The 24,118-nt window shown below is 42.2% G+C and overlaps 1 protein-coding gene across 2 annotated transcripts in view; it reads right to left on the reverse strand.

Annotated features, from left to right (window-relative positions):
• SIK2 (salt inducible kinase 2) overlaps positions 1–23,530 on the reverse strand; it is a 38,413-nt gene extending 14,883 nt beyond the window's left edge. For both annotated transcript variants that reach the window (XM_065738600.1, XM_065738599.1), the window contains exons 1-5: positions 23,353–23,530; positions 16,733–16,849; positions 15,903–15,966; positions 10,827–10,988; positions 447–571 (exon numbers count right to left, since the gene is read on the reverse strand). In XM_065738600.1, the coding sequence (XP_065594672.1) occupies positions 447–571; positions 10,827–10,988; positions 15,903–15,966; positions 16,733–16,849; positions 23,353–23,502 (618 nt within the window). In that variant the 5' untranslated portion in view covers positions 23,503–23,530. The remainder of the gene's footprint in view (positions 1–446; positions 572–10,826; positions 10,989–15,902; positions 15,967–16,732; positions 16,850–23,352) is intronic.
• Positions 23,531–24,118: the final 588 nt, after the last annotated feature.

Genomic DNA, 24,118 nt, shown 5'->3' on the forward strand with positions numbered 1-24,118 from the left:
CCTCCATCTTCTTCCATTGAGTAGAACACAGACACATTGAGAAACATGCAGCTCAGAGAAGAAAGCAGTCCTCATCTCTCCATCTCTCTGTGTTTCAGTTGCTTCAAGTTCCATTAACCTCAGGAATCTACAGCCTGACAGGTTCAATTCCCACTTAATGCAGAAAATACCAAATGCACTGAAACAGCAAGGTTCGTGCATTCAGACAAGGGAGCTTTTGCAGGAGGTGCAGGTTTTCATCTGGTGTGCTTACACAGATCTACAACATACATTTAATAGGAATGTGAATAGGTAACTTTTATTTCATCTGGTGTCTTCTATGTCAAGGAATAAATCCGAAGAGGAACAGCTTGTCTGCAGCTTAAGAAAATCCAAAGACAATGTATTTGCTCCAGCTTCCCAAAAGTTGACTCGAATCCTGTTAAAATAAACAGAAATAGCTATACCCAGATATCCAGCTGGGGACCTTCATATTGCTGTCCTTCAAAGACCTCTGGGGCTGCATATGGTGGGCTTCCACACCATGTTGTCAGGGGCTCGCCACTCTTGTAGAAATTTCCAAATCCAAAATCTGTTGAGAAATGAAGAGGGGAAAAAAAAAAAAAAAGAAAAATCACTCCAAATTGCCAGCTGCATGACGCTCCAAACAACTGTATGCGTGGGCTGGACCTGAAAGCTTGCCTTCATTCACAAAAGGTTGTATCACATACTTTTATCATCACTTCCACTGACAGCATTTGTTAGGATGCTGAATGTCCTATACTGCTATATGAGTTTTCTGCTATAGGAGTTTTGAGAAAACTTGTACCAGTTTGCTGAATCTGAATTTATATATAGCTATTGCTAAAATTCAACAAACTGACATGCATACGTATGAGCTTTTTTACTTGCTAAGAGATACCTGAGCTACAGTACCGAATATGAGATCTCATGGGCTTTCTTCAGGTACTCTCTAGCCTTGAATAAATAACAAACATTGATGACAAAAGCATCGTTATGGAGATGAGAGGAAGGAACTCTGCCAGAAGCAAAACACACACAACCTTCTGCAAGGAAGGAAGCAAGCTCTGCTCCTGGGATTGCCTACAGCTCTTTCAGTGAACCTTACTACTTTACAACTGAGCTGTTCTTTTAAAAGGCTTAACATGGAACCAGACCTGGGGGCTTCAGCGTTATTGGTGTTAATCCAATAATTAAAAGTGAAGCAACAACCACAACTGAATAGAGAGATGAAGCCAGAAAAGAGCCTGCTGCAAACTGTTCAGCTTACCCTATTGCTGCTTTCCTGAATTATGTGAATTTTTGCTAGAGCAAAACAACCACCATAAAACTGAGGAAGCTGGCTTAGTAACTGAACTAAGGCTGATCATTTTCAGAATTCCATATGGGTGTTAGAACTCCCTGGCATTTGATCAGTAGCTCTCCTGTCAGTGACTTCACCTTTCTCACAGTCTTCAGGGATCTACACAGCACAGGCCTTCCAGCTCCATTTATTTCCTGCCATCATTCTCACTCTTTGCATAGTTCATACATCATTTGCTTTAGCATTCTTACGGTCTCCTTGAAGTGCCTCCTACATCCACTGTAGATAATTCTGAACATGCTGCTTCAACAGTACTATTCAGTATTAAAATACAAAACTCTACTTATTCCTTAGGCTTTTAATAAAGCCCCAGAAGTATCCTGTGTGGATAGACCCATTCACACTCCGAGTCAAAATCCCAGCTCCACATCTCATAGAGGTCAATGGAGCCACATTTCACCCTGCTTAATAATCTGCTTTTCCCCCGTGCCACAGGCACCCCATTATGTCCTGTGACACCCAAATGCTATTAATACTAAAATAAAAGGAGAGAAGTTCTCAAGTTGAGAGATCTGATAAACAAGGAAAATACTCTTGGGATTTAAGACTCAGGCAAACTAGCTTCAGTTCACAAACAAGTCAGCTGTATCTCCAAAAAAAACCCCAACAAAACAAAACAGAGCATTACCAAATTATGCTGTTTTATTCATCCCTGGACTACTACTACATGAACAGTGGTTCAGCTTTTTCCCCACACCGGAGCAAAACATGCAGTAGAAAGCTACACGCTGCTTTGTGTTTCTTTTCATAAGCAATAATGCTTTTATCATAGGAGCTCCCACAGAGTAACACTGCACAGTGGTGCAACTTGAGGAATGCTGGGAAACTCAGCCATGTTGGCATGAAGCAATTGGTATGTTGATTTAGTCCTGTCAGCTGTTCTGTACCTCAGAGGTATGTTAATGTGTGGTGCCACCAATCAGCAGACAGTCCAGATACATGCTGTGGTTAGCGGACACTACATGGGCACCGCTGGTACCTCTTCATTTGCTTTTGGTTTATGGCCTCATTGTCATTGCACATCATGAGCTATAAAAAAAATAATGAGAGAACTCTCAGTCCATCAATACAGAGATACTAAACAGAAAAGTTTACCAGGCTTAATGTTCACGTGTAATTGTTTTAGAGGAGCTTTGAGGTGTTGGTTGCTTTGCTAATAGGACACCAGAGCTCCATTTTATTGAACAGAACTCCTGCAATATACATAAATAACACAGACAGAAGAGGCAGCATCAGGAACACAAAAATTGCAAAGGCTTTGAGAACACCTACTGCATTTCAAGGTTTTCTTTAGCATATAACAAGACAAGCTCCATCAAATTTGGTTTCAGCCAATCATCAGGTTCAGAAGTTATCTGGGACACACACACACAGCGTCATGACCTCATAGGCCTTCTGGCTGATGCTATTAATTATTTCAGCTATGATTCAACTAATTATTTCAGCAAGAAATCAGCAAGCCTTGAAAAGAGATCCCAAGTCTTTTTGTACCCCAGTTTAATTCTTATTACCAAGAGTGTCCCTTTGCAACCTTCCTCACCACATGCAGTGCTGAGTCTCCATTGTGTTATATAGGACCACTATTCTAAGCAGAATATTCTTATGTCTTTAATGAAATGCACTAATTAGGAATAACAGAGGAATTACATAGAGCCAGAACTACGCAACCAACCAGTTCTCAGCACGGAAATCTCTACTGCTGATAATGCACAGTAAGGTAACAGAGAGACACTGTTCCGTTCAAGGGCACCACTCCTGAGGAAATCCATTGCATAGCACTTGCCTTCTTTACATGCACACTGCATTGGAGAACCATTAGATTCAGGTAGGCTGTAGTAATTGTAGATCTCCTAGTTATGCACAAATGACTCACACAAAATGAGGACAGAAAGGTGTCTCTTTCCAAAGCTCACTGTCTAAAGGAACTGCTAGCTTCAGCATCATACATGGCTCACCTCCCTTACAGCAATTCTAAGTGCAGTTCTTCCTCAGTAAACTTTGCAAGATGACTAAACCACTTCTTATTTAGGAATTCAAGGGATTGATTGTAGAATTTGTCTCTCTTACTGGGTATTTGAGGGTGCTAAGGAACACACCAGTGTTACAGGAAGGGTGCTGGAGCAGAGCAGGCTGACCCTGGTTCAAGTACTACATCACTGACTCAGCACAGCTGAAGTGCCTGACCATCCTCCACAAAGTAAACGGAAATAGCCCCTCTTTGCAGAAGCCTTTTCCCTCAACATTTCCACTGCCTGAAATCCAATGCTGCAGCTCTGCAGCAACATTCCTGCCGCTACTAATGTACATTACATGCTCTGGGAACATCCAGTCCCCCCAGATACCTCATAGCATAAAGGGAAGTGCTAAGTCCTATTTCTTTTCGTAAGCATTTGCCTAATGCATTTTTTTCCTCATCTGTTAAAAACACAGCCCAGTACTCTATACATACTTCATTACTATCTCATCAACAGATGGGAAGTTGCCTTTTCTTTTAAAGAAAAAAAGTCATCCTGTGGATATTACAGATTTCTGAATTTGCCTCATAAGAGAGAAAGTCTAAAAATAAGGACAGTCCTTTCAGGCTAATGTATGACAATACAGTACAGATACTAGCTAATTTGCCAGCCACAGTAAAGTTGTGTAGAAACAAAAACAGGCTGCTATACCTTCATCTACCTGACCACACATCTGAAACTTCTGGGTCCTACCCAAAGCTGCCAAAAAGCTGCTCTTCAATTGTCCAGACCCCTTAGAGAAACCAGGCCAATGGCTGAGACCATTACAAGTTAACTCCATACTGGACAGACAAAAAGCTTTCCTTGGTTGTATTAACCCTCTGTCATACACTAAGAAAAGTCACTAACTTGGATCCGCAGGTGCTCTGAAAACTCAGGCTGGCTTACACAACCAGCTAGACAAGTGGCTGCTTTGTATCCATGTACGCTGTAAATGAACTCCACTACTTTTGTAGCAATGGCAAGAGCTAAATCTGGTGCCAGTAACTCTCCCAAGCCGTTCTTGTAAGTCCTCTCACAGAAAGTTATTTGATCTTCATCGGTCTGGGAAGCGATCCCAAAGCACATCAGTGCAGCTACAAAGGATGTATTCCTGGAGACATGTGACAACAGCAGAACACTGTGTGCACAATGTGGAGGTCTTTACTGTAGGAATTCTCACATGCAACTGAAATAAGCCTAACTGCAGGAGCCACTTTGGGAAACTCCCTTCCAATATGTAACAGGAAAAGATGGTCTTCTGAAAGATACACTTTAGTTCAAAAGTAATTAGACCAGACATTTGTAAGACAGAAACAGAGTTGTAGGGGTTGGAAAGGATTCTAACCCCCCTGCAAAACAGGGCCCATACAGCACACTATACAGGTAGGTGTCCAGGCAGGTCTTGAATATCTCCAAAGAAAGGAGACTCCACAACCTCCCTGGGCAGCCTGTTCCAGTGCTCCATCACCCTTACTGTGAAGAAGTTCCTTTGCACATTGGTGTGGAACTTCCTATGTGCAAATTTATGGCCATTTCCACTTGTCCTGTCCCTGCAGACCACTGGAAAGAGGTTGGCCACATCCCTCTGACTCCCACACTTAAGATATTTATAAACATTATGATCACCTCTCAGTCTTCTTTTCTCAAGGCTGTACAGACCCAGATCAGTCAGCCTTTCCTCATAGGGGAGACATATCTACATTGACCAGTTTAACTCAGTGTTAAATTAAAAGTAACCTTAAATTAAATATTTATTTCAGATAATTAACATACTTCTATTACAAGAGACCACATTGGTTACTGCAGAGACTTGTTACAAGCAAAACTCTCAAGAGTAAAATCCCCAGCTTTAGTCCAAGGTCACTTTACTAGCTGTGACTCAGAGACTCACATACCCGTTGTCACATCAGTGACCTTTCTGGACTTGGCCATCATCAAAAAGCCCCACTGCCTGCCAAAATGAAGACTACAACACCAGAACAATCAGCTGAAGGTCAGACTGAATGTAAGATCCACAGCAGTGCCACACTCTGCAAACACACAGAATGCCTGACAGTTGCATGAACAGTTATGCAATGCCACCTGGCACACTACCATCCTCTGGAGGCACCAAGGTCAGCTCAGATTCCAGATCTAAGTAGAAAATACTGAATGTAACATTAGTGCCACCTTCCCTTTCGCATTCTCCTTCTATGCTGAAACAACTGCAGTGTAAGTTACAGTTACATAGGCAGCAACAACAATTTCCTACAAAAAAATCCCCCAGATCACTATATGCCACCTGCCTTTTCCTGATTGCAGCCAGTCTTCTCTTGTGAATCTCTTATTTCCTTTGAGATGTTTCTTCACACATCATTGGCTTGGCAACCCCAACAATACTTCAGGAGACACAAAGCAATTTCTTTTCTCAGAAACATTTTCTATCTGTGCAGGTGTAATTAAATCTGCTCTCTCTTCAATTACCTTGAGTGTGCCAGATTTTCAGCATCTTATACCACAGACAAATATCAGTCCAGCACCAAGCTGCAGCTCCTACTCCAGTGCAACCCTCATAAGTGTTTGTATCAGATTCACAGGTACACATACATAGATTTGTAAGCACAGCTATAGGAAGCATAACCTGTCTACAAGAATTGAAGTCCTAAAATATGAAAACTTTTACCTATCCAGACTGGATTTAAAATTAGGAGTGAATGGAAACATGTGAAAGCCACTTCAGATTTAAACAATCAAATTTGATTCAGACAAACAATCAAATTTGAGCAGCAAAGGACAGAACAGAGTCTTCAAGTACATGCAATCGGACTAAAAGAAGGTGCAAGTTCATGCTGTAATTAGAATTTTTGCAGTTATCCTTGCATGTTTAATTTCACCGCACATTTTATTATTACCAGAAGCAACTCATGAGCAGGGGCAACTTAGAACTGAGTGGCACAGTCCTGGCAAGGCTGCTGTCTTCTGCTCCCTACCTGAGCAATAGAATTACAGAAGTTAATACTGTCACGAATGTCTGACCAGGTGGAACAGCATCTGATGGCCTTATGAGAACAAAAATAATTAAGTTTTATTAAGCAACTCCAGTAATGAAAGGTCTCTGAACTGACACTAGAAGGAACAGGCAAAAGTGTGCTCTGTCCAAGCACCACTAAAGCAGTGCTGGCTGCTGGGGTTCAGGGGTTGGAACAAGTACAGGAGAAGTAGACTACAAAAAAATGGCCAGCTTTGTATGCCACATCACTGCCAGGTGGATCTCAGCCAGTAGGGAATTCCTCACAAGTCTGCACACCTTGTCTCTGAGTCTTACATCCTGGCAAATAGCTCTGTCATTCTATCTTTGAACTGCAGTTCCATAACTTCAATTTCATTCCCTTTTCAAGGGCAAGGAAGACTGGCATCCTCCAGCTTTTTCCACTAAAAAAAACAAAACAAACAAACAAAAAAACAAAACACATTGATGAGTACAGTAAAAGCCAAATACCTGTTACTTTGTGCTGGAATTGTTCATATAAAAATAAAACTTAAAAACACTGATACATATTTCAGCAATTTGCTCTTATCTTTAGAGATAAAATTAAGTTCCATTATTATACGTTATCTCAGTCTTCTGATAGCAATATAACGGAATGATCTTTTTAACATTTTCCTGAATCCATGCATTAAAAAAAGCCCCAACAATAATTTACAGAATTGTTTCCAGATGAATAGACTCTGTGCAATCTGCAACTATTGGCTTCCATCATTTGGGGCACTTAGTTTCTCAATCTCTTTACTCTCTTTAGAATAATCTTGAATTTAGAAGGTATAATTTTTTGCACATCATTCAGATGGAATCCGTTTTCCTGTCAAAAATGGAAACAGTAAGATTTCAGACAAGTTTGCAATTTGAGAATCAGAAGCTCCCTGCCAGTGCCACTTCAACTTCTTCTGTGCATCTAGCAAAAGCAGGTGGTCTTTGTACCTCTACAAATTTGTACCTCTACAAATCATATAGGAGGGATACCAGCTTCAGAGCTACAATTAATCCAGTCTTCTAAAATTTCAAAAATAACACAATCTGTCTGGCTTTATAGAGCCATGCAGGTCCTCTGTTATAGTATTGTGAGCAAAGGATATCATCAAGTTGAGAGGGGTACTGATAAAGGAAAGGTATGAGCGTGTTAGAAACAAACCTGACCCACTTCATACATTGAATGGTCAAAATGGCTGATGAGGTCAATGCATATTTTACTCTCCACCAGCAAGACTACACTACAGCCTACTTCAAAATAACAGTCTCTCCTACCTGATCTGGTATGAACACAAACCAACTTTACCATTAGAACGCCATGAGTTCTGCAGACACATTTATAAAGCATCTTAATCTAGCAGTTTTGTAGGGCTGGAAGGCTACAGAACCTCACTATTTCATCCTCAATTCTAAGCTGTACTTGCTGTTCACAGAGCCATCACTGATAGAAGACAAACAAGTTTTACCTGATGACAGCACAGTTTACCAGCAATGATATCCAACCACTGAGAGCTTTTCAGAAACCAGCAAACTGTTAAAGGCCCAAACATCTGACTGTCCACAGGCAACAACTTCAGAAAAAAAATAAAGTGCTAGAAACAATTTTTAGAGGAGCTGTTCCCTTCAGCTGTAACTTTCTCATTGGATATTTAATGTGAATAACACCTTTGTCATTTTACTTGTGCTCAAATTTAAGTTTGAAGTTTTTGCTCCCAATTCACAGATATCTTCTAGAAACTAACAGTATCAAAGCACTTCAAGATTATCACGCATCTTCCGCTTCTCATCTAGTTACTACGATAGAAAAGAACAACCCTTGGAATTCTGTCTATCCTCTTTTAGAGCAGTATTAACTCAAAGCCTGACATTTCATGTCAGCTTCCCCATTTAAGAAGCAGCAATCTCATCAGCTTAGAGCTTTAGAAGCACACACTTCAGAATCGCAGCTGAAATACAGAGGTGACTTTATGCAAGTTTGTGTATTTAAACGAAAAATATTGTATTCTTAAAGAGCAAAAGCTTCAGTAAAAGACACAGAAACATCTGAATAGTAATTTCTGAATAGTGATCTCTGAAAAGAGATCCCACGGCAGTTGGGAAGAGCCCAGAATGGCCATGAGTGTGAAGTGGGTTTGTAGCTGCTTGAAGCAGTCAGCAAGGTGCAGCCCCACACATGGTGCTGGTGTGCACACAGCAATGCTGCAAAGCTTTCTTTTGGAATAATTCATCAGTTCCAGTGCTGTTTTTTAATTGCTAGATTAATTCTAATTCAAGAGTAATTCTATCAGAGCTGGGATCCTGGTTGCTGTCTGTTCTGACACAATTTCATAAATGAACCATGAAGAATATGAACTACTAGTAAAGACTGTTCTCAGGGACTTGCACAATACCAAGTTACTGCAAATACCCTGAAATTATATAGCACTACCGGCATTTTCATTTATTTCTGATTCTCTGGAGAACTTACACACCAGTTTCCCATGACAAAGCAGTTGATGCCTTTAGTCTTTTCTGGTCCTACTTAGTTTTCAGTATTTTGAGACACCATCACCAGTTCAGTCTCAACATTTTCTGTTACTTGTACTTGAGCCTCTTTGGTTTAAAATCCAGACATCATCTCCATCCTAAACTGCTTCTAAAGCTTTTTCCAGTTATCAAAAGCACTAAATAAGAAATCTTATCCAAACTTCACCTTCTAGCTAGAACAGGTTTGCTTCATCTGACAGTAACTTTTATTATTATAGACTTTTGTACTACCATTAAGTAGAGAGCAGAAAAGCAAAAGAAATGAAAGAGGCTGCTGTAAAAACTTCTCTATTGATATGAAGCAGTAAATACAAAAATTTTTACAGCTTTATGAAGCTTCTATAAAATTCCCCACTCATACAGGCTAAGGATTCATGAAAGAGTGTTTGCCAACAAGTCCAGATCACTAGGCTGATCCCTTCAGTTTTGAAGAATAAATTTCACAGACCATCCTTTATGCCAAAACAAAGCACAATACACTCAGATGTGGCTAAAAAAATAAAAGCCTAATAATCCATACAAGTCATGGTTCTAAAACTCACATCACTATATTTTCCTCAATTTATTCCTTATTTAACTTTTCTGGAAATTCTTAAGCCATTAAGAGAAGCATGCTAAGAGGCAGGAATGTGGTAATAAAGGAATGAAGAGAGGAAAGCATTCAACATACAGACAAAAAGGTCAACACTAAAGCAACAAACACATGCAAGAGCTAGGAAAGCTACACCATTAATATGTACACCAGTAATAAATCCCTCTTGGTCCATTAAAAACATTTCATTTTATATCCAAAGAGAACATTTTTTTGACAGCCACGACTGGGTTCCTTTTCTCTAAGTTTAGAGGAGGATAAATACTTGCTCAAGCAATAGTTTTGATCTCAAAGATGCTCACTTTAAAAGACTGTGTTGATTCCCCATTCTGATAAAAATGGCTTGAAAGGTTCTGAAAGATTCTTAATAAGGTTGAAGTTAATCTCCAGAGACAGATTGACTGCTCAGCTTCCCCAATGTTTTCTGCAGTATCACAGAGGAAAGGGTAAATCTCCACAACAGATGCTAACCAATTAAAGAGGTTCTCCTTTAAAATCTTTCAGAACACTCTCTATACTCCATGGATAAAAAGACACATGTTTTAAGATTCGCTGGCACATTTAATGCTTTTCTGCTGTCTCATCCTTACAGAAAGGATTAGATATCTAGATGTTTTCAGTTCACCAGTTTCACAAGTGAAAGCAAGGGTAAAGTCATATAGCTGTTGTCAGTAACTCAGCAACATTTTTATCACTGCATCTTCCTCAGCCAATTGAAAGTTGATTTACACTTCCTTCTCAGAACTCACAAGCTTACACTGATACAAACCAGCAGTTAGTCTCCTGTGTTATTGATGACTGAAGTGCAACAGTGCTTCAAATCAAGAAATGCAAAAGCTAGATAACATCAAGTGTTTCTGGGCTAAAGTCAGTACAGAGGGATTCGTGGAATTGCAATGAGTTGATGACTGACAAAATTACTTCCATCACAAGCAACATCTGCTGTGTCTAAACTTTTAATTAAAATGAAATAGGGCATGCAAGAAAAAGGAAGAAAAATCAATAAGCCTCCATTTTGAGTTTTTGACACTGAATTAAGTTAATCATTAACTTAGTTTTAACCTGAACATCTGGCAGCACTGACATGTTATGACACCCACAAAAAAATTACTCAACTCTAAAAATGGCTTTTTTTTCCTGAATGTATAATAGAGCTAATCTAGGAATTATTTTAACTACATGCACTGTGATGTCCATAGTGCAAAAAAAGCCTGTGTGTATTACCACTGATTTTTCTCTGCCGTAAGCACAGCAGGACTTCTTGGCCAGCAGCAACCGAATTACTAGAAAAAACTTTACTTAATAATAAGCATTACCAAATACCACCTAGATTCTGCATACCTGCTATTTTGATGTTCATGTTGTTGTCAAGCAGAAGATTTTCAGCCTTCAGGTCTCGGTGCACAACCTTTCGGTTGTGGCAATACTCCACTGCTGAGAGGATCTGCCAGAACTTGCGCCTGGCCTCGGACTCACTGAGTCGGCCATGGCTGGCGAGGTAATCTGTCCACATAGAGAAGGTTTACATAGATTAGACACCAAGTGGTAAACCCTGAAACCAAATTATTTCTCTCAGATATTCAGTGCTAAGAAACTCAAGGTGTATTTCAGCCAATCTCAGTTACTTGCATTCTTCCCTCCAAAGAGGGGGAGAGAAGAAAAGCTGTTACCTAGTTAAACTCAACTCTTTGCTCTTTTTATCTCACCATTCTGATAAATATTTTCACGTAAGAACTCCTGTGAAGTTATTGCATTCACACCTCTGTCGTGAAGCTTCAACACATGCTGTGTAGTGACTGACAGTATTTCTTTAGAAATAAAACAAACACCAATAAACTACCTATCCTGACCTCTCTCTCTCCTCTTCACTGCATCAGAACAGAAAGAACATTTTGTTTTTATATCTGGTTATGTTGAGAACTGATGTTAGCCCTGAAACAAATGATAGCTCTGAAACTGAAGATGTCATTTATCCCCAGAAACAAAAACAAGTGAAGCAGCAGCTGCGCAAATCTCGACAAAAGCAGCTTCTGTAACCAGTTCTATTCTTCCAAGGCAAAAAAACAAAACCCCACCAACAAACAAACAACCATTACTATGGCTTCAGAATTCCAATCCACGTCCTACAAAGAATAAAGCTCATGGACGAAGCGCAGGAAAGGCACAGCATGTTATAAGACTATACTGCAATAGAAAGCACAGTGATAACAGCAGAACAACGAAGACCTAGGCTACAGCAAGTGAGGATAAGCCCAAACACAACAGCCATGGACGCAGAAACAAAGGGAAAAAAAGCTGCTTACCCTTAGAAAGCCTCAGGTAGGCAGGAATCTCCAAGCAAGATACCCTTACCTCCACTGCCAGCCCTTAAATGAGCTCTGGGAAGGGGTGGATCCTGGCTCCACCCTTCCATCACTCAGTACACTGCATGCACCTGAGCTCCCTGGGCTGGCCCTGCCTTCCCACCTGGTGCTGCATCACTGTTTTAAGCCATGACATAGCATTCCTGATACACACCTACACATGGCCAGCTCAGGCCATTTGCTGCAGCATAGCTAGGACTGACATTAAACAAAACAACAGTGACCAAGCAATGAACTTATTTGATGAATTACAGGAGTTTTCTTTACATTTTGTGGTGTTTCTTTTTCTTTTTTTCTAACAACTACCTGTTATCAGTAATATAATGCACTTAAGTCATGTATATGATGATTAGTGACCCAGTCAGGTTTTGGAAAAGCTTGATTACAGACTGTTGATTTCTTCTTGAATAAATCAGAAAAGAAGAAATTAGATTCAGATAATGTAATGTTCCTAAAATAAGTTGGTACTTTGGTTCTTAATGACATAATATTGTTACATGAACTTGCAATCCTATGTTTCATTTCTGTGGTAGGTACACTTACTCTGTACTCACAGTGAGGTGATAGAACACAGCCTTATTAGTTACTGTACAAATATCAACTTCACAGAGTGCTAGAGGTGAAGGAAAGCAGTTAACTAGTAGTTGGATATAATATAGTGCCTACAATATGACCAAATGGGAAATTCCACAGCTAGAAAATCTTTTCCATCCTGCAAGTTGCATGAGTTTACTAGTCAGGGAGAACATGTGCTGTCAAACACTCTTCTGGCAATAGTTAAGAAAAACAACAGAGGAGGGAAAAAAAAACAGAAAAAAAGACAAATAATTTAACATCACTAACAATGCAGCTAATAGTTTGGAACAAGAAAGGGAACAAGAATAAGCTGGCAAACGACCATTATGAATGTAAGAGAAGGGATGGGCTTTCTGCAAAGCTGTGGAAAATTTGCCAAATTTGGCAGAACTGCTTTAGACTTGTGTGCAGGGCATCTGGCTGCAACATACTACAAATACATCATCTTTCAATAGAAAAAATGCAGTGAAAAAGTGACAGTGATATTGAAGAACTAATTCATGGCACTGCTTTGGAAAAAACAGTGATTTTGATTGAGCTATTGCCTATTGGCCAGGAAATCACCCTATCAATGATGTGTACAGGAATATTGTTCATCTAATTGGTAGTGCATACCCACCAATTCCAAAGTGTAACATTTCCTTATTGGCTCTAGATTACAGTTCTGATGCAAATGCTTACATGATGCCGCAAATACCCTGAAATTATGTAGCACTACCAAGGGAAGCACCCGCAAGGAATGTGAAGTTGTGCAGAGTTCAACAGAAAATGAAGCATGGAGCAGGCACCAAGCACAGCCCAGTGGGTCAGCAGCGCTGTCAAAAGATGACACTTGATATTCCAGGATTCACAGAATACTTCCCAAAGTTTTGGACTTACTAAAAAACAAAAAGAAAGGGACCCAAACTCATGTTTACCCATGCCATGTAATTGTTACATTTTGTGACAGGCCTGGCACTCATTTCAGCAGACCTCAAACATTTCTAGGCAGTCCCTTAGATCTGATCTCCAGGATGTGCTGATCTGAAAATTCCTCCAAGCCTCTAACCAGCCTGAGCCTGAGTGCATCATCTGCTGGATTAACTTGGCAAAGCACAGGAACACACAATACCTGGCAGTATGGGAGAAGTACCTGACACATCAGATGGCACCGAGGTGAAGTCAGATATCAGACACAAATTAAATTCACGGAATGCAAGTCAACCCTGTAAACTGTTAATCCATCCCTTGTTAGCAATGCAAGAAGTTAGTTAACAAATCTAAACCATTATTTGCTTTCACAGCCCTAGCCTGTTAGGGATCATTTAAAGCTTCTAAACCACCTTCAGCAATATTCCCAGCCTTACATTTTCCACCAAGTCTAGTCACCTGCATGGAACCCGTGATCTATCCTGTAATGCACTGCTTTCTCTCCTTCCCACTTCCTTCACACATGAACATGATGTGATCACGCTTTAGACTTTCTCTCCCTCACGTTTCCAGGATATAGAAGAAAAAGAGGCATCAGAAAAGTTACATACATAGACACAGTCACTTAGTCACATGTCAAGTGTGATGAACTTTAGACACAGATGTGTCTTTATCACTTGTTTGGAGGTCTCATGCTAAAAGCCAGCTAGAAGCCACTAGAAGAAACTGAAGAAGACCAAACTAAATGTTACCTAAGCTTCAGCCAAAAGCAGTACATTCCTTTAAATAGTTAAAAGGAAATTAGACATAGTTCACACAAAATGTAGTCTTGAACACCTACGTGGTTTGTTATGTTTACAGATTTAAAAATGTGAATGTCATAAGAATGACAGACAGCGGCAAGAAGGGTAAACTGCTTTCACAGTACAGTAGTAGAAGCAAGCACAACTGGCACTGTGGATATTTATTTTCACCTTGCTGAACAGCGAGCTTATCTTTAAGATTAACAATCAGCTTTACCCGACACAGTCTTCACTCTTGCAAAAAAAAAAGTTCACTAATGAAAATACTACAGGGAATAAGCCCTTCAGAACAGGTGCGCTGTAATTACTTTAGCTGACAGTTAATCTAGAAGAGGCAAACTCAGCACATCCAAGGATCAGGATGGGAAAGAGGAAAAGCTTACAAGGCTTCAGTCTCCTTTCTACTTTTTTCCTCTCCTTTTATTAAATATCACCATAGATTTTCTCTACTTCCCAGTTATGTAAAGTTGACCTAGAAAAGCTATCTAGCTTAGAACACACAGTCCAGTTATAAGGACCTAAAGATGAAAAAGAAGATAAACCAGACAAGAAGGACTTTGAACAATTGATTTATTTCCATGAAATCCACCCCTTAGCCAACAGCACAGAAAATTACATTGTCAGGCTACACCTCTTCTGTTCTCCAATTATTAGGGCCCTCCCCATGCTGAACTCTATTTTAATGCCCCCCAGAGGTTGTTCTGCCTGGCAACGTTGGTTGAGTGTCAGCAGAACTTTTTCTCAGCAACTCCAATTTTGTGATTGGAGCTAAAACACATGGGAAAACTCCAGGTACCTGGATGTCAAGCGTGCAGGTATGAAAAAAGCTTTTACAAAGCTCAGTCCAATTCCTAGACCAAGCAACAGTACCTGCAATATACAGATGACAGCATACCCGTATGTCAATCTCTTATCATTTTTTCATTACATATTAACTCCATCTCTCACAAGTTACAGAAGGATGCTACATACAATCTGAGTCACAGGTAAGTATGGCTGGCTTTCTGTAGAAGTAGCCACACAATTTTTCCAGAACTACAGGAAGAACACTAATACTGCTTCAGACAAAGTTGCTCCAGGAATCTCTTCTGATTCCTATTGGTTTATTACATGGACAGAAAGTAAGTTTGTGACTAGCATGTGTCAATGATGCACTCTCCTCTAAGTCTGCGTGACACAGATATTTTTCTCCAGTTTAAACAAGCATTCAGGTAAAAACCCACCATCTCACCACTATCATTTACTACCATAGCCACTTTGCCTCTGTATTATTCTTGGGAGCATAATTTTTTGCTATCAGATTCTACATTAACACTTCTATCCAGCACCACAAATTACATCTCTTTCCACCCAGTAGGGGCCCAACAAAATCTGGGTAAGCCTAGTGAAAAGTTTGCTGTAACTGAATCTCTCCTTGTTCAAATGTTTATTAAAAACGTCATCTCTTTTTATTTTTCAAATTTACCATCAGCCACATATTCTGAGGCATGACAGTATTTGCTCCAGACTGAGCGCACATTAATTCCAACTGCACATAGGCTGAAGTTCCTTTAGAGCAAAAATTTGTTGGAAACTTAAGTTGTAGCAGCTTTTCCTAAAGTTGTTAGTTCTAAAATGAGAAGTGGTACCAGCTGTCATGAGCTTTTCTAGACAGAAATGAAAGATGACATACTACAAAAAAAAAAGCCCTGAGCAAAATCAATACAATTAACAATGTGCAGAAGTTAATGGCAAAGCGCTGAACATGGAAACATCCTCTTACTTACCAAAAATTTCTCCATTTTTGGCAAATTCTGTCACAAGGTACAGCATGTTTTTGGTCTCCATCACCTGTTGATGGAGGAATTGCACACTAAGTTATTTGTGAGAAGAACAAAAAGCCACCGACCAACATGAATGCTTCTGTTTATACTTTTTCCCCCCAGTAAAAAAGAAGTGGAAGTTTTGTTTCTCACGTTGCCTTACCAGCTCAAATGTTGTGCAAATACAACATTTGAATGCAAAGACAGCATTTGCACAACATAAATAAGCCTACCAAAGAACTAGCTATCTGCCTTCTAGAAACTGCTTCAAGATAAAATGTTTGGGTATCTTTTGCTCAGCAGGTGCATTTACACCATAGCACTTTTCAGACTCGACTTGCATATCCTTATGATTGACCCAAAGATAGGACTGGAAGGCTGCAAGCACTGCTGAGGTTTATCTCAGCCAAGGCTCAACCAAAGGAAACCACCACATCCACACATCCCTCCAGTTTGTGCTCGCTGTAGGCATTGTGCTGCGCATTCCTACCCTCCTCAAACTGCAGAGTGCCTTGCCTAATGACATGCAGCAGAGTTTCATCACCAGGTGTGGCAAACTCTTTTCCTATCATTGCATTTGCAACTTTGCGTATTTTAGGCATTTGAGTACCTAACACCTCCAGCGCAATTGCTGCCTTAGAATGAACAAGACCACAATTGATGCGCTTTCAAAAACATTAACCATGTATTAATGCAAATTCATTCCTGGAAAGCTAAACTTGTGGGCTGCTGATATGCTGGAATTGAATTCTTCAAACAGGAAGAAAGAAGGAGAAGAGTCACTGCTGCTGTACCTGGTAGAGCTTTATGATGTGGGGGTGTTCCAGCATCTTCATTATCTGCACCTCACGGTAGATCTTCTCAAGATTCACAGCATCCAGCTGAGATTTGTCAATGATTTTTATTGCCACCTGCATCCAAAAAGCAAAAGAGAGATTAGAGCTCTCCCTGACTCCTTTTTCCTCGTTATAAATACCACAATCCCAGATAGATGGGAACTTTTTCATAGCTCAGAAACACATTCCACGCTTCAGCCTTTAGAAGCAAAGCAGCACAGCCTTAGACATGGTCAGAGTTCCATGGTGGGAGTTCACAGGCTGCTCTGCCAGCAGTGTTCCAACTCCACAACTGCAAAAATGATATTGGAAAAGAGAAAGCATTGGCTCTCCACAGAATCAAGTCATGGTGGGTGCACATAGCTTTAACCGTGAAGTACTTACTTTAGTTAATATGCTGCTAACACAGGGACATCTGCAAGTCATCCATTGCACGGAAAAAGCTCTGTAGCAGAATTGCTAAGTCACAGTCTGAACCAATGATTGAGCACATGGTGGGAAAGCAGGACCAAGCCAGGGGAGCTCAGGTGTATACAGTGCAACTGAGTGACAGGAAAAGGTAGAGCCAGGATCCAGCCCTTCCCTCATTTAAGAGTTGGCTGCAGAGGTAATGGTATCTTGCTGGAGATCCTTGTCTACTTGAGGCTTTCCAAAGGTAAGCATTTTCTTTTTTCTTCTCCCCCCCTTGTTTTTGTGTCTACAGCTGCTTCATTTGGACTTGTCTTCATTTGCTGCAGCCAAAGACTTTGCTATCCTGGTGTTATCACTGTACTTTCTGTTATGTTATAGCATTACAAGCTCTGTGGAGCAGATATGTCTGCAGGTCAGAACTCACTAACAGATCCCAAATAGATTAGAGAATAGATCACATAATCACTATAGGGGTTGGAAGGAACCTCTAGTCCAAGATCATCTAAAGCAGGCTCCCTAGACCAGGTTGCACAGGTAGGTGTCCAGGTGAACCTTGAGCATCTCCAAGAAAGGAGACTCTACCACCTCTCTAGGGAGCCTGTTACAGCACTCCATCATCCTTACTGTGAAGAAGTTGATCTGGATCCTAATGGCTTTGTTTTTAGTCAATATCTGCAAAATGAGTTAGAGGGCTGCACTTTTTTTTGGAGACTAAAAGCTTTAAACAGAATTAAAAAAAACCACTTCTTAAAATCAAGAAGTAACAAATATACAGCTATAAGAACTGTGCAAAGGACAAGAATTATTAAACACCAAGTGGTTTTTATTCATCCTAAAGACTGCATTATTAATACTGTATTATTAATATTATATATTATAATTTCTAAAAATAATAATTTATAAAAATATGTTACATTATATATATTATTATTATAATTATACTGTCCTAAAGACTGCGTTATTAATACTGGTGGGAGCAAGCAATGTAAATCACAGACACTTTTGATAATAACCACATTCACAAAGTGCTGAGCAATAGCAGACAGCTGCTGTGCAGGAGAAAGACTGCTGCAGCGTAGAGGATGAGTGTTTCGTGTGTAGCTTAAGAACCGCATATGCACACAGCTCTGAGTCTCCACAGCCTGCTGGAAAAAACACCTCAAACTCACTTTTCTTTTGCTCCCAGGAGCAAGGAAGAAATCCCTTCACTAGAAAGGGACAAAATATCAAAGTAATCACAGAAAACTACTTGAACCACATCAAGTTCTTAAACATACACTGGGAAATATTTATTAAGAAATAAGCCCATGCCTTACTTTTCTACTTCATCTCACTTATTTTCTGCTCTCTCTGGAATCCTCCACATCTGTCTGCTCCACACCTGCTATGAAATGACCTCCAAATTTAAAAGAAATTGAAGCCACTCTTATTTACAAACCAACAGATTCAGCTGCAGCTACCTTGCATTCTTGCCTCATACCAGTGGTACACTGTCAGGTCAGAACAAGGCGAAATGTTCTGGGCAGCCCCACCTCCTACATTGGCCTCATGTAGTGCAGTGAAATCCTGCTGCTGTTTGTTATTTAAAGTGTATGGCAGTCTAACTGGGGACTGACACACCACCACAGTCAGCAACTTGAGGTGTTGACACCGGCTTCTCCTCCCCTCCTGACTCACATCACTCCATGCAGAAACCTTACCCACAACTGAGAACTGAACTCCTGCACACACATCCCATTTCATTGCTCCTTCCCCTTTTACTGCACATTATAAAAAAGATAGTAACTTTCTCTTATTTATTCTTCTTGTACATAGGAAACGCATGTAGCGCCAAGAAGCTAACAAAAGCAGCTCTCTGCAGATCTTCAAAGCAAAGAGTTTTTTTCTAGCAGAAAAGAGGAGGAAAAAATTAACAAAACAGTGAGACTGCAAAGTAATAAATAAAAGGGTTTGGGACAAGTTGAATGAAATAAAGCAAGCTTCCCTCCCTCTAGGGCTCATGCTGAACCTTTATCTACCCATCATTTGTTTGATCCACACAAATATTTATACTTTTTCCTGTACTTCTCACCCCCCCCTCCCCCAGGTGAATGTAATGGGGAATCCTGCAGCTGGATGGCTCCTTGTTACTACTTTTTCCAACTAAGCTCAGCTCTCATCACCTCACCCTATTGAGGAAAAGCCCATCTATGTAAATACACAGGCTCATGGTGTATTTTCCAATGTAGTCTGGCACTTCTACAGTTTGATCTTAAAGTTTAAGTACTGTTTTTACTGACAGTAAAATACACAGGCTGCTATCACTCCAAAGCCCACCTACAAACGACAGGTGCCAGAATCCCAGGCATGGCCCTAGACTTAGCAGCTCCCAGTTTTCAGCATCCACACAGGGTTCCAGCCAGCTTTTAACTTTGTTGCCCCAGATACAGAAGGATCTATTTTCTCAGAAAAACTCATAAAACTAATGTCTCCTTTGGCTTTAAAGACCAAATACTTACATCCGACAGCTATCGCTAATCTATGCACAGATGTATAGGTGTGCTGTGTAACCACCTCCATTCCATCTCTCAAACTTCTATAGTAATTTTAAGTATAGTTCTCCACTAACCAAAAATACCTAATTACAGATGCAAGAAGCAGGCAATACAATGAAGAATAAGCTATATCTCCATCTTAAATAGCTTCTAATTAAAAACTCATTTTGTCTCAAAGTTATTTGGCCTTATTAAGTAGTAGTTTTTCTCAACACAAAGTAAAAAGCATATGACTGCCTGAACTAAAAAGGAAAAAAAACTATTAACCATTCTCATACAACTCTCAGTGCTAACATTATCTCTGTGCATTCAGTGGCAGGCTTACACATGAAAAGCAGCATAGCAGCAGCTGGCACCACTGCTCTGTAGTCAAATGCAGATTAGATAGCTTAGTCTACTCTGAATCCTCAGTTCCTATGCATCTCACCAGGTCCCTGGGAGGCTCAGAGAAGAGCCTCTTGGAAATCCATGGAATCCAGCAACTCCTTTGCTACATCGTGAGGAGGAACAAGCATTCAGCAGCAACAGCTCATTCTTTGAGCATAGCCACAGCTGTGTCATGATGACAGGAAAAGGGGAAGTAATTCTTAGAGGTGAGGAGCTCTTTCAGGATGAGGAAGAGTTTCCTATTTGAAAAGTGTGTTTTCTTCCAAGCCAGCAACCACCTGTGTCTTACTGAGCACTGCAGCAACACTGAGCTTCTAAGAACAGTGCATGGAAACCACCTGCACCCATTGGTGAATTCCCATTGCTCTGGTGCTCTCTGTCATTGCCACAGCCAAACAAACTGACCCTAATTAGAGGCAATTACACACATTCTGTAACCTCAGTGTTTTCTTCTATCTTAAATGAAGGTCATTACTCTTCCTGAAAAGAAAAGGAAATGAAAACCTGTAGGGTGAATACCCTGAAAAAAACTGTACCCACACAAAATAATAAAGCCAGACAGTATACTTTTGTAAGGTTTATCTAGATGGTATAAAGACAGAGTAAATTAGGAAGGGCTCACCTGTCTCTGATGGTTGAGGCTTGCCTGGAACTCTACACAGGAGGGAATCTCCAAGAAGAGAGCCTTTCCCAGTGGTGGTCAGCCCATAAATGGGGTCTGGGAGAGGTGGAGCCAGACAGGTGAATTGCCTTCACCTGTGCTCCCACAGCTGACTGAGTGCTTGCCTTAGGTGATCAATCAGTGGTTCAGGCTGTGATTCAATAGTTCCCACACAAGACCCCAACCAACTGAAGTATGAATATATACTTCAAGACAACGTCAAGGTGACCAACAAAAAGAAGAAAACACAGTTCTGTTACTCTGTTCATTTCTTTTCACGCCCCTCCCCCAGCAATTTTTTTTTTTTACTTAGACTTAGAGAAGAGCAGAGATATTTTGGAACATTGCTTATTTTTAAGTTTGAAAAAAATATTTGGGATAGCACACACTTCCTTCCCTCTTTTGCTAGGTAACTGCTCAGCCCTTATCTGGAATTGGGAACTGAAACTGTCAAGCAGCAAAGCTGAAACACTTGACAAAGGAAAAGAAGAGAGCAGTCCTGTCTTTCAATCACTCCAGCTTTCTGTTTCCATTGTTTTTGTATTACCCATTTAATTCGTTGACACTTGGTCTTCGGTCTTTCCAAAACCACCCAAACATGGCACAAGAAGTTCATGTAGAGCTTGTCCATGTGAACTGTAAGATGTCACTCAGATTAGAGGGATTCAGATGTGAGTCACTAACCCAGTGCATCCAAAAAGTAGATAAGAGACAGTAAAACCAGCAAACATCTGGAATCTGTAGCTGCAGGATCAGTAGCCTTTTTTCTTTCCCTTGCAAGTTTCCTGCTGAATTGCTTCTATAACCTGAACTGAGATGTTGTTCTTTCATGGATTATTGACAGCAACTGTCCAGGTGGTACCTTCATCTACTCCCAACAGCAAGCAGAAGCATACCACTACACTGCAAATCTTTGTTATGCTTCATCACAAGCCAATATGTATCTTCGTAAACTTGAGTTTTCCAGCTTTTTTTTTTTTTTTTTTTGCTTTTCTTAGTTTCTTCTCCTTCCGAGGAAAATTATTGCTTATCTATGCATGTTTCACTAAGAACAGTTACTCTGAAATCAGAGGATTTCTTGGCAACGTGATAAACAAGTGTAGCAGGAAAACACGTGCCATAATTTCAGTGGCAACAAACATGCAAACAAGAAGCCACACAGAGGTCATTGTAGCACAGGTGGTAATGGACTGCTTCTGTCACCAGCAGCAGGAATCAATCCCCCATTTTTGTGCATGTGCATATACATGCACGGTGAGTTCACACCAAGCCAAGGGAGCTTGGTGCAGACCTGCAGCACTCATTTGCTCATTCAAAGCAACACTGTATACAGTCAGCTACACTGGCTCTCTCAAGAGTGATCTCGATGGGATTCCTCTTCCCAGTGACCACATAAATGCACAGAGCCAACCCAGCACTTCAGCTGCAGCATGTGAGCACACTGTCCTGAGAAACAGACTCGGTACATCTCTGACATAGCAGCCTGCCTAGGGACTGCATGGGAGACAGTAGCTGTGGACAGATGCAGGGCTCCTTAGGAAGAGAGAGCTGGGTGACAGGCTGGTACCAAAGGGAAACACACAGAAATTCAATGGTTTCTTAAGAATACAGATGACAGTCACAGCAGAGTTGAGCAGCCGTCAGACTCAAAGTCTGTATGCAATCTCTAATATTTTGAACACCACCAAAAAAACACACATTCTAAAACTACAATTAAAAACCTAAACAAAAGGTTTTGCTCTCATTCCAGAGTCTGACAGAGAAAAGTGAGCTCTCAGTGAAGAACCACTACCTGCAAGGGAGCGTACAGTACTTGAGGGCAGGGACAACGGAAACTAGCTCAGCCCTACAGCAGTGGCACCGAGGGATTTACCAGCGACGCTAATATTGGGCAGCTTAGGAAACAAGAGAATTAAGGAAACTTGGTGCTGGGGATGCAGCGCTCGTCTGCATGGTGTGGACACAACAGTAAGGGCATCGCGTGGAGTTGTGCTGACCTGAAGGCCACGCGTGGAGCAATATCCAAAGCCAGGTTCACCACACAGAAAACAGCAGCTCCTGCGACCCTCGGCCCCGATCTCAGCTTGCTCCAGGGAAGCAGCGCTCCTAGAGGGGCCGCAGAACCGCCGCTCTCCATCGGACCGGCCCGAAGCGCACGGTACCCGGCACCAGGCGCTACCATCGCGCCGCGCCGGCGAGCGGCCGCGGAAACACCCGCGTTTGGGGGGGGCTGGAGGGGGCGTTACACAAAAGCACCACGAGACGTGGGGGGCGCTGCGGGGGCACACGGCCTCGTCCCAGCGGGGCAGCGCGGCCTCACCGCGGGCCGGGCCGCGGCATCGCGGGGCGTAGCTGTACCCAACGGGAGCGGAACGGGGGACAGTACCCGCGCCCCTGGCAGCGGGACGGGCGGGGCGCGGCCGCTCCGCTGCCTCCAGCCCCAAATGCCTCCCGGCCCCGAGGTTACCGCCCACAGCGAACCCCGAACGGACCCGCGGCCGCAGTCTGCTCCCGGCCGAGCTCGTAGAGCGCGGTCCGCAGCCCGGGCACAGGCGGGGAGCGGGGGCGGCGGAGCCGCGCCTCACCTCGCTGCGCGTGATGCGATGCCGCGCCAGCTTGACCACGGCGAAGTTGCCCTTGCCCAGCGTGCCCTCAATGTCGTAGAAGCCGACGCGGACGGGCCCAGGCCCACGGGGCAGCAGCGGGGGGAGCCGCCGGGGCTCGGCCATCACCATGCTGGGCGCGAGGGGCGGTAGCGACTCGGGCGGCTCTTCTACGTCTGCGGCGCCCCGCGGGCCGCGCCGCCCCGCCCCCTGCGCCCGCCTCCACCAACCGCGCGTCACTGCGCGCGTCACGGGGGCGGGGCATTGCCATGGCAACCGCAGGCGGGGCGGAGGTGGTGCTCTCCTCTTCGCCGGTTCCGGGTCGGGGTCTTCGGAAAGCGCTGGGCTGAGCCCACCGGGTTTGAGCCGCGTGCGTTCCCTGTCGGGAAGCCGCCTCCCGCAGGTACTGCCCGCCCCGGGCTGAGCGAGGCCCTCGTGCTCCCTGCAGTGTTCCGAGCGGCCCCGGGGCTGCCGCGTCCCGTCTCGCTCCTCAGCAGCGGGAGAAAAAGTGATGGCACTCGCTTCTTCTGCCACATCCGAACCCTGTTTTTTTCTGTTATTATGCTGCAGTTTTGTTTCAGAAATCTGAGGCGCTTACCGAAATTTCAGGTTGGATTTTGGATAGAATTTCGTCTCCAAAATACTGGTGCTGCATTGGCGTAGCTGCCCACGGAGATGGTGCGGTCACCATTCCTGGGGGTGTTCCGGAGCCGCGGGGGGTGCAGTGCAGAGATGGGGGGCAGTGGCC

This window comes from Cyrtonyx montezumae, unplaced genomic scaffold (genome assembly GCF_038088225.1).
Source record: "Cyrtonyx montezumae isolate F1298 unplaced genomic scaffold, pur_monq_1.0 scaffold_22, whole genome shotgun sequence".
Lineage (NCBI taxonomy): Eukaryota > Metazoa > Chordata > Aves > Galliformes > Odontophoridae > Cyrtonyx > Cyrtonyx montezumae.